Consider the following 12,215-nt stretch of genomic DNA (forward strand, 5'->3'; position numbering starts at 1 on the left):
GGGTGCCGTTCTCACTGGTCTATTGATTATCGTGTGCGCCTTTTGTGTATGAGGTCCCGGTGGGAGAGTCTTTGGAATTTTAACTCTCCTCGATTTTTATGTGTTCGTGTCCCTGTAGTTCTAGGTTAATAGAAAAACGAGCAAAGATCTCTGAGAAAAATCCGTTATCCAGACATCGGTATATTGGAGAAATATACGGTATCTTTATGTTTACTACAGAAATCAATACTTAGCTTACGTTATCCTTACGCTACATACGTACTGCCCTCTTTCTCGTTTAGTTGTTACACCATGTCATTGCAGGATGTCTGACATTTAACAGTCTTCCGTACATTACGTACGTATACGTATGTTGTGTACGTTAGCTATAAGTTACATACGTCCATCTGTATGTGAGATCTTAACCGCGTACATACAGTTATTTCGTTTGTGCGAAAAGTACGTTTATTCGGAAACTATTTATAAAATGTACTTTATCAGGGATACGTTTAGTGTACATTAAGTCCAAAAACTACAGGATTTACACATGTAACCTAAGATTTTACGTGAGCGACATTCATTTTTTCTCAGGGTACGAGTAAAACATGTGAAAACTAGGATTTTTAACACTGCAAGACAATCGATACGGAAAAAATCCTTTTAGTGTGTTGATAGAACAACGCAGAAAGCTGAAGCAATAGAACAGAAATATTGACAACACTAGTGTTAGTAGTGTTAGTAGCCTACTTTTGATCCTTTAAGTGAAAGTAGTATTGAAGAAAACTAATTGTAAGTAATGCATAGAAATATGAAACAGAAACAAAAATAATTACCATTTAAGAAAATACTTTTTGTTTATATTTGAGGTGAAGTGTAATTAATTACATCCTTGTACTTATTCTTCGCAATTACTTTATTTTCAAGTTTCACAATTAAATGCGTGGTTAAATGAGAAATGACATGTTTTCACAATTTGTTTTAACACATTAAAATAAGTCATCTGTCTTGGTTAATGTAAGGATTTATATTATAAAGCAAACACATTTATTTATGTAAAAAATTTAAAATATTTACAGAGTAGTTAAACATTGTACTTCGTTTCTTTCTTTCGTCTAAAGATGATTGCCTGTCCTTCATAATCATGTCTTAAATTCGTAGGTTTATCTTGAATTTTTGAACATACTCGGGAATCACCAATATTACTTTGTATCCATTCTAGATAATTTGCAACTCTTGTGTATACACCTGGATTATTAGGTTTTGCACATCCAAATCCAAAAGAAATGATTCCTGTAAATAATGTAATAAGTAATAGCAGTGGAACTGGCACAATTGTCATTTTATGTTTTGCATTGACATGTTTGTACCTTGATGAGAAGTGAAATTGTAAAATAAATAATCAAGGTGGACTAAATAAAAAAATACCTTATATTTTCAGTTCTTTATGCTACACATTGAAACATGATTTTTCTCATGGGAAATGATTTATTTTAAAAAATAATGATTAATCAGATCTTATGCTTAAAAATGTGTTCCAAATTAAATGTAACTATTTATGTTGTGAGTTTTAATAACCAATATGATACATACAGCGTTTCAAAAACAATAACCTCATTTTAGAAGTCCATAGGTATTGATAAAAGAAAGATACTACAAAAACGGGATAGTTTGAAAAATACTCACAAAAATTTCACGTTTTATCTATGATGTTTCAAGTGTTCTATGTGTCCATTCGCAGCACCCCGAAAAGACATCTAGACGATAATTAATTAGCTCCATTTCATCGGAGTGGGGCCGCGGTGGCTCAGTGGTAGAGCGTTCACCTCTGGTGCTTGGGGTCCCGGGTTCGATCATAGCCCCCGCGAAGTGAATTTTGTGGTGGACAAACACCGTGTGCGTGGATTTTCTCGGGGTTCTTCCGTTTCCTCCTACTTTCTTCATTTCACCATTTCATTCATTACTCATCATCACTGTCTCCTTTAGCCTAAGCGTGGGACGTTAAACTCAAAGATTTCATTTCTTTTTTTTGCATTTCATCGGAAGTGCAGGGAGATCTGGACTCTTACTTTTGCACTCGTTTCTTCAAAGTGGCGATACCAACTACTAATGTTTTTGGGTACATTAGGATCAATTCTAAAATGCCGACAGAAAGCACGCTGGAACGAAATCACTGACTCAGTCTTTGCAAACCACAGAAAAAAAAAAAACTTCTATTGAGCGGACACCCATCTTACTTTTGACTGACTCTAAACTGAGCAGATGCATTGATTGACATCTAACGGCGATTTTCTGAAACCCTAGACTACTTTCTTTTAAATGATACTCATTTCCTTGCCGGCACGTCTCATATTCAGTAATTGTTATCGTCCAAAATCAGGCCATTCTTTTTCAAACACATTGTATATTAGTTTATGAGTTTGTGTGTTTAATGATAATGTAGTAAGTTGTATCCATAAAATACTAAATACGAGGCAGTGCTATTGGCAAAATTTACTCCTTTACTATGTGCATTAATATAATCTGTTTATTAAATGACAATATGAGGATTTGTTTCTTCTATTATAGTGCCTTTCGTTATTTTTACTGATCACAGTAGACTAACACAAGTAAACCTGGTGTACAGAATAAGCTCTTCTGCATTTAGTCCCCCTTCAATCGTTAAAGAAAGTAATTGACCTTCAAGCTAAAACAGCCAGTTGGTAAATCAGTACGTATTGCTGTTTCTCTCAGACGTTGAGGAAAATATATGTATTATATAATAATTTGTACCTCTGACGTAAATTTTATTTTCTTTGTAATTGTCAATCGTCTTATGAATTGCGAATAGAAAGCATGGAATGGAAAGAGGACTCGGTCCAAGATATTACTAATTATAAACTATGGAAAATGAAATGTAATGTTGTTTAACTCCAAATCTATGATATCTATTTTAATTGGCTGCGGCACTTCAAAAAAGACATTAAAATAGTTTGGGATATTGTGACCTACCTGTAAGTACTAACTTGACCTAGATGAGATTTCTCCACTAGGTAGATATTTAAATGTAATTTCTTTCTCTTTTGGTGGGAGCAAAGATAATATCAGTGTTGATTTTTCTGCAATAGTAGATATTGTTTTCAGGTGTTAATGAACCTCAATATCTTCTATAAAAATATGTGTCTGTTTTAAAGGATATATTTGTTGTTTAGAGAAGAAGAAATAACAGTTCAATTACCCAAGTTGGAGTGAATATTGCGTAACGTTTGCACTGTACACTGAAGTAAATGGGAAAGTACATATTATTTTCTTAATCACAATGGATATTTAGAGTAAGTAAACTTCAATCTTTTAAGCTATGGAATGAGTTTCAGATGGACATCTTAAGAAGAAATATTTTTGAAATGACCAAAAATGAACTTAATTTCCTTGCGCACTGAACTCATAGTATTTACTAGCTTATCTCACAACTAAAAATCATAATGTTACGTAATATTTATATGATTAACAAAGAATTTGTGTTTAGAAAGGCAATGTAGCTGCAGCATTGTAGAATGGAGAAAGGACACTACTCTATCCCACTATTAATGTAATGAATCGAAAATAAATTCTCATTGCAGGTAATATGTTCCACTTGTGATTTCGTATTAGATTGTGTATGTTTATAATTGCTCACAAAAAATGAATTATGAGTCATGCTCGGAAACTTAGTTACCAAAAGCTCTATCATTACGCATACACAAGATTTCAGCTGATCAGATACGTGCCGTATTCTTAAACGTATTCAAATCTTTCTGTTTCAGCTGATACTAATTTTCTTTAAGGTACGCATAATATTGTAATATAATTGGTAGAAAATATAACGATTTAGCTAAGAGAGAAATGGAGATGACCATTTGAAACGTGAGAAAAGTTATTTTAATGAGATGAAATAAGTGAATATTATTCATATTTAACATTATTTAAAGATTGTATTTGAAAATATGTTTACGTAGAAGATAACCAAGTAGAAATATGATAGGTGTCCACATCCATTTACTGATGTACCAAAAGATATTTTTGAATAACAAAATAAATGCATATAATCAGTTCCTTTTTGTATAGTGATAATGGTTCTGATACTTAAAAAGTACAGTACGTAGCATTGACAAACACCTTTAAATTGAATAAATTAACTGAAAAGAGGACAAAAATAGAGTACAATATATCAGATGTATTAGAAAAAGGTACATCGTTCTCTGCTTACCTATAATTTCATATTGTTTCCTTTTCCCTGGTATTTGCATCATTAGTGGTCCTCCACTATCACCCTGTAAAATATGTTCATTTCAGAAATATTTCTACAGTATATGTACAGTGTTTTAAGATATTAATAATTTGTGCAACCACTTCTCTTTTAAGGAGCAGATTTTTGCCATCGGTTGTATAATGTTTTAGTACATTTGACGGAAACAAAGGCAATATTTGGCCAAATAAGATATAGATTTAGTATTTATTACATCTATAATAAGCATACATGAATTTGTAAAGACGTGTGGCAGGGCAAGTCCTTGTAAAAATAATTATTAATTTAAATTAATAAACTTATATATAGTCATTTTTCTATTGGAATATAATTTAAAACTTTCAAAAATATAAATAAAAATCATGTTTCAAATTACTTTCCATCACTAGGGAAACACGAAATCTAAATAAATTATGTTAGATTTTGACCTATGTCTAATATAACTATGGATTATGCTCCCAAGTTACTCCGAAACTTCAAAAACACATTTTGGTGCAGTTAGAGATTTTCCTGCTTCAATGATCTGTTGAAATCCCAGAATATGATTTCGAAGAAATATGACTACAGATTTGCATTAATGATTTGTATTTTCAGATCCGTCAAGCACAAGTTTCCGAATACATTCAGTAGCAATATTTTTTTTCACATCAAGGAAATTATTATTCTCATTGTACATAAATCGAGCTATATCGTCGAACTCCATAGACCAACAGTGATTATATATGTATCAAACGTACTTGATATATGAATTATATCGACTCTGTGAAATATTCCCTATTTACTATTTATTGTCCATTAAAACAAGAACATATAATTATTTTGCAACGAAACTATTGTTGTAAAAGCCTGGTGACTATCGGAGTACTACTTACAGGATAATGATAAATTGAATAAATTTGAATTTACTTGTAATGATAAATAATTCATAGGAAAATCTAGGATATTATGCAGGGAAATATTTGGGGTCAGAGTGGCAATTAGCCTTTCCCGAGTTTAATATATATCAATTTAGGTTTCAAGTGTCCTAACTTGGAAACTATGGTATATGTCACAAACGTTTCAAGCTATTACACAGAAACTAGCACGCACCCTTTCCAAATATCTACTTTTTAGTATCTTCTGGTATAGATTAAATAAATTGTATATACGATATTGAGTAAGGGAATAGCCTGCTTTTATGTACTATTGTTGTTTTAGATTATTACTATTCATTTTGTAATATTTTCGTTATATGTTCATTTAAATTTTTCTGTCTGTTTTCAGTTTTCTTTTAATTGTTTGTTTGATTATATCATTTTGTACATCTTCCATTCAGTGCATTTTGTTTGAATCTTTCTTGTGCAATAAGAGGTATCTGTCAGTCATTTGCATTCCGGTGTAAAACTAAATATCTAAAATATTTGTGATCTTACTAACGCCAAATCAGTATTCATAAATTACAGGTAAGGTCTTCTGTTACTGACTATAGAAGTAGGAACTCCAGAGGATAACATAAGACGTGGATTATTATAAGGATTGTTGTTATAATGAATTCCAAACATACAATTGATGTTATCATTGAACACAAACATTAGTCTGTCATAATAATGTTAAAGATATTTACGCGTATTTAACAACAAATGAGTTACTGTGATGAAATGTATCCTATATATTGAGAAAAGATCTCAGGGTGGCACAATGATCATTACAGATACAGTTCTATCACCAGAATATCAATTGAAGCAAATTTGGAATCTGTCGTTAACATTGTTATTCTGGCAAGTAGCCTGCCACATTGCAATGTTTTCTGGTAATTAAGAAGCATATCTTCTGTGACTAACAATGTGTTTCTTCCGATGATTTTCTTCCTTTTCCAACACCATCTCTCATCTTAAGAATAAATGATTTTTAAAATAAAAGCTTTTTTCGCACTATATATATATATATATATATATATATATATATATATATATATATATATATTTGGTCTAGGAATTAATTCGTGCGGGTGGACAAGAGATGGCGCAACGAACGGAGCGTCCCACAGTTCCGTGTATCCACACATGTGTTGCAAACCCCTGTCATCGCGTATCATTCGTAGTATAGGGCAGTGGATTAAAGCGTCAACAACACCAGTTTGTAGTTAAGTGAACATGGCGCAATTTGTGCCTGATAAAATGTGTTTTTGCGGGGTGTCCTGCTGCATTACTTTAACATGCAGAAAAGTGCGACTGAAAGTCATCGTATTTTGGTGGAAGTGTATGGTGACCATGTTCTAGCTGAGCGAACGTGTCAGAAGTGGTTTGCACGGTTTAGAAGTGGTGATTTCGGCTTGGCAGACCAAGAGCGAGCTGGACATCCAAAAAAATTTCAAGACAAAGAATTGACAGCATTGCTCGAGCAGGATTCGTGTCAAACGCAGGAACAACTTGCAGCAGCATTAGGCGTTGATCAAACAACAGTCTCCAAACGCTTGAAAGCCATGGGAATGATTCAAAAGATGTCACATTGGGTTCCACATGAATTGAAAGACAGAGACGTTGAAAGACGAAAAAACATTTGCGAATTGCTGCTTCAACGACAGACCAGAAAGGGGTTTCTGCTTCGAAATATTACGGGTGATGAGAAGTGGATCCATTACGAGAACCCTAAACGAAAAAAGGCCTGGGTGAAACCAGGTGAACCAGGTCCATCACAACCAAAACGAGATATTCACTGTGCAAAGGTTATGCTGTGCATATGGTGGGATATGAAAGGTGTGGTGTACTATGAGCTGCTGCAACCGGGTGAAACTATGAATGGAGAACGTTATCGACGACAATTAATGCGTTTGAAGCAAGCTCTGGCCAGAACACGACCAGAATGGGAGAACAAACATTATAAACTTATTGTTCAACATGATAACGCTCGCCCAGATGTCGCAAAACCGGTCAAAACCTATTTAGAAAATGTGGGAAGTTTTACCCCACCCGCCGTATTCACCAGACGTTGCTCCTTCGGACTACTACTTGTTCGATTGCATGAACAACGATTTGATTGGACAGCGGTTTACTTCTTCAGAAGATATCGAAATATGGGTCTCTGACTGGATCGCTTCCAAGGATGAGGACTTCTTTCGCCACGGAATCCGTACATTGCCTGACAGATGGGCGAAAGTGGTGACTAGCGATGGACAATATTTTTCTTAAGGTATTTATGTATTTTGTGTTTGTACTACAGCTTCAATGTGTGCGTACCAACCGCACGAATTAATTCCTAGACCAAATTGATATATTTCACTATCGTTTCATTATATTTAGGGGGGACGTTCTCATTTCTATTTGCTCTATTTTACAAAGAATGGGTCATGATAAGGGTCGATTTCTGCCTATCAATGGAGTTTTATGAAAATTGATACCTGTTATCTACGCGATATTCCGCGTCAAAGGTCGTTTAGATTATGTTGAGATCATTTCCGGTTCTCCCTGCAGAGTATCCGGAAATTACCCCTAACTCCAACCTTAGAAAAGCCGACGTAGATGCGTGAGAAACGGATTTCCGTGGAAAGCGCCAAAATGATGGCAAAATTCTTAATAATGTTTTCTTCTGCAGATAAAGCCACATAAAATAACAAAATAGCAAGACCACAGGTTGAAGTGTTACATCATGAAAGTAATTTGGTTAAAAAAGCGTGTTTGTCAACCTGTATTTCACTATCAATATTCGTTTTTGGAGTTGTAGTAACAACAGAGCGGACACCCAGAACAACACCAAAAGTTGCTAAACTGTAGTCTGGTATGTCTACTTTAACATACTAGAGACTCAGATTATTCTTGAAGTCCGCTATATATAAAACGAAACGTTGCACTTGAAATCGCATGTATGATATGAATCCACAGTAAAGCACAAAAAAAAACAATTATGCAAACAACAACCTATCAAAAGAAAATATGTGAAGACTTTTGTGTTAAATGTCGTCCTGAAGAATGCTTGATCGTATTCTGCATCGTCAGTTCAGTCATCATTCACATTACCCTGGGCATCTTCAACGTAATCGTCCTAAGATGCTGGGCCATGGAATAAGGTTGGGTCGTGCGTGATACCGCAAGACCGATGGTACGTGAGCAGATCAGCCTATTACCCTGGGACCGGCCTTACGCGGGGAGTACGATTCCAGTATATCAGCAACATCGTACTTATTCAGAGAGTTTAGGTGCGGAAAGCCATGTTTATAGGCTGGATTTTAACACGACTGACATAATCCTTTTGCTGATTAAGAAATAATTCATGGGCGAATGCGGTTTCCACATGCTCCCTAGTATAGCTTTTATGTTTTTTTTTGAGTTGGAAAACGTTGATACTTAGTTTACGCAGCATCTCTTCGGACAATACAGGAAAGTTCAAAAAATCTACCGCATCCATTGGAGCCCATGTAATTTTGTTGCGCTCGTGATCTGAACCTTTCTTGCTTAGTGATGTGTGGGGTTCGTTTTCTTTGTGAAGAAGAGCATGCATCCTTAGTGTAATGTACTCGTCGTGTTAGGTGTCAAGTATGACTGGATACCTAAATATGTTGCAAAACGCACAAACAATTTGCACATAGTCCCCAATAATGGAATCTGGATATTAGGCATATGTACCAGGGACTTCAATCCCTTTTTATTCTGGAATTGGCGGATTCGAAAACACATTTTTGTTCCCATATGAGACTGTTTGGCTTATCGTACTCAACGTCTAAGGCCGGTGCCAGGGTGATAGGCTGCTGTGCTCATGTACCATCGGTCTTGCGGTATCAGGCATGACCCGACCTTATTCCATGGCCTAGCATCTTAGGAGGATTAAGTTGAAGTTACCCAGGGTAATGTGGATGATGACTGAACTGACGATACAGAATACGATCACGCATTCTTCAGGACGACATTTAAAACGAGAGTCATCACATTTTTTTTTGGTAGTTTATTGGTTGCGTAATCGATTTTTTTGTGCTTTACTGTGAATTCATATCATACATGCGATTTCAAGTGCAACGTTTCGTTTTATATATAGCGGACTTCAAGAATAATCTGAGTCTCTAGTATGTTAAAGTAGACATACCAGACTACAGTTTAGCAACTTTTGGTGTTGTTCTGGGTGTCCGCTCTGTTGTTACTACAACTCCAAAAACGAATATTGATAGTGAAATACAGGTTGACAAACACGCTTTTTTAACCAAATTACTCTCATGATGTAACACTTCAACCTGTGGTCTTGCTATTTTGTTATTTTATGTGCCTTTATCTGCAGAAGAAAACATTATTAAGAATTTTGCATCATGTTGGCGCTTTCCACGAAAATCCGTTTCTTACGCACCTACTTCAGCTTTCCAAAGGTTGGAGTTATGGGCAATTCTGGACGCTCTACAGGGAGAACCGGAAATGATCTCAGCATAATCTAAACGACAATTGACGGGAAATATCGTGTAGATAACAGGCATCCATTTTTATATAAATCCATTGATAGCCAGAAATTGGCCTTTACCACGACTCACCCTTTTCTCCGCTTTATGTACAGCCAGCCACAAAAGTAATTCTCCCCTAACCGCTCTAATTCCATTACTTGCGGTACAGGTAATTTGCAGTTGTGAGAACTCCTAGCCAAATGCAAAACATCTTACACGCAAGTTTTCTCGGTACTGACAACAGTTGGTAGCCCTAATCCCGGTGTTTATGAGGGGTCACGTTAAAGAAGGTCATTAACAAAATAGCTCTCCATTCCAAGATCAATATCTCTGCTTCAAAGCGTGTTGTCCAATGAACATCATTAGGTAATCTCAATATTGCTGCGTATATAATGTATTTTTTTCATTATATACTGTATAATCAAGGAAATGAAAACACTGATCACATATGAATCAGAAAGTACGTGAAAGTAGCTGAAAATATCCAATCTAGAACAACTGCTGGAAATAACTTTGTAAATGATTGAATCCATTGAGAGACCTTCTCCAATTCTCCTCATTCCAACATCTTCTTCTTTCTGGAAGTGAGAACATCTTGCTTATCACACTGAGTATGCATTGAAATTGCAATTGAAACAAGAAAACTTGAAAAATCTACAGTCTGGCCGGTACTCGAACCCGTGTCCACCAAATTGAAGTTCAATACGCTAAACACTCACCCACCGCGCCATTTAAGTTTCCACCCTAACGAATACCTACTTACAATCATTTCATGCAAAAAATATAAAAAAGATACTCCAATTAAACACAAATATAAAAAATATAAATAAGAAAATATAAGCAACTTGTGTGAGTGTCTTAATGGCTTACTCGAGATTTTCTTGTTTAACTGAAAAACAAGTTATATACACGAAATCAAAAATAAATCATCAAATAAGGTCGCTATATTTCATAAACAAAACAGCACACAAAAGGTAAATAGAACAGAAATGACTCTTGTACACATTTGAGAAATATTTATTCGTAAGGCTTTGAAATATATCAATATTGTCCCCTTAATAATCTTGCCATGTATGGAATGGGCCCAAGGAGTAACTAACGAAACCGCAGACCTTGCCGTGCGGGAAGGTCCACAAGCTGCGGTGGGGCCATAAAGATTTAAAAAGTTGGAGAGAGAGGGCCCAATAATTAGAAATCAGCTTTTTAAGGCCCAAATATGATTATTAATGATTGTGCCCCTCAGAAAACAGTTGAGTTGATTTTGAGTTTAACTTCCGTTCAGCAGCGAGGCTATATGATACGTGGACCTACTAATTAACGTGAAATCCTAACCACATGAGCTCCCGCCGGGAATTGAACCAGGGTCTACCACGCAAAAGGCCTCTCCCAGAAGATAATCTAAATTACGGCGGTGGTCATCGGTTGCAGGGATTGTCCCGATTTACATTACATTTCGTCTTTTACACAACTTCTAATTTCCAAAGAAGGAAAGATGATCATATACGATTCTGTGATGAGAATAGGTGAATCATGAGGATTAATAATTACAAGAAGTATGATAAATTCAGTGAGAAGTTCAATGAGACAATATCAGGTGTATTTGGAAAATAAATGCTGAAACAAGAAGAGGAGAAAGAAACGGAAGTTTCAGCAGCAACTCAAAAGGCTGGAGGAAGAAGAGAAGAAAATTAAACTGCGAAGACAAGAAGGATATACAGATCAATGACAAGAAAACTACATGAGAAAGTATGAAAACAAATTTCTAAATGGGTTGCATTTAACAACTGCACAAGCAAAAGTATGTATTACATAATGTGTGTGTGTTTTTATTTTTTAGTAATCAGTAAAAACCATGTATAAACTGTTTATTACTATAGGCAATATTATAACGCTGTGTAATTGGTATTATAATGTGTAAGCATATAATGTGCATTGTTTCATATCTTAAGTACTCTGTATATTACACACTTTCGTTTGTAACTTTACATTTTGTGTAATGTGTAGGCCTAATCAGAATCGGCTAATGCACATATTTGTAAATTTACATTCATTTGGAAAGAAAATTGAAAAAAAGAAAGAAAACAGAAGCGGAAGAGAACAAGGCCAACTATGGGGAATGTGGAGGCAGGGCTTTTCTTCTTTTTTCTATATTTTTAAGTTATTCAGAGGGTCAGAGAAATCTGGAATTTTCGTCAAGGAAAGTCAGGGAAAAGTCAGAGATCTTTTCTCCAAATTGTATGGACACCCTGTTTACATTTCCAAATGAAATTATATAAATTTGGGCGTCATTTCAAAAAAGGGCCGGGCAACTGCTCCCTCTTGCCCGGCTAACCACCGCCCATGTACTCAAATACATCAAAACAAACAAATATAAACAAAAAAAATTAAGAAAATATAAGCAATTTGTGTGTGTCTTAATGACTTACTCGAGATTTCTTTGTTGAACTCAAAAACAAGTTTTATAGATGTTCCTCAATGAGCAAAATATCACGAAACGTTCTTCAAGTTGAGGCTACGCTATTGGCAGAGTCATAATTTGTGGGGGCAGGGGTAAACTGCCCCCTACAGAAGCTCCCGCCG

The 12,215-nt window shown here is 35.3% G+C and overlaps 1 protein-coding gene across 1 annotated transcript in view; it reads right to left on the minus strand.

Moving 5' to 3' along the window:
• Window positions 1-923: 923 nt before the first annotated feature.
• The window catches only part of LOC145684774 (trypsin-like), a 90,627-nt gene continuing 79,335 nt past the window's right edge, over window positions 924-12,215 (minus strand). The window contains exons 6-7 of the mRNA XM_081757145.1: window positions 4,202-4,265; window positions 924-1,269 (exon numbers count right to left, since the gene is read on the minus strand). Of these exons, the coding sequence (XP_081613271.1) occupies window positions 1,061-1,269; window positions 4,202-4,265 (273 nt within the window). The 3' untranslated portion in view covers window positions 924-1,060. The remainder of the gene's footprint in view (window positions 1,270-4,201; window positions 4,266-12,215) is intronic.

Source organism: Thermobia domestica, chromosome 5, assembly GCF_964235325.1.
Source record: "Thermobia domestica chromosome 5, izTheDome1.hap1.1, whole genome shotgun sequence".
NCBI lineage: Eukaryota > Metazoa > Arthropoda > Insecta > Zygentoma > Lepismatidae > Thermobia > Thermobia domestica.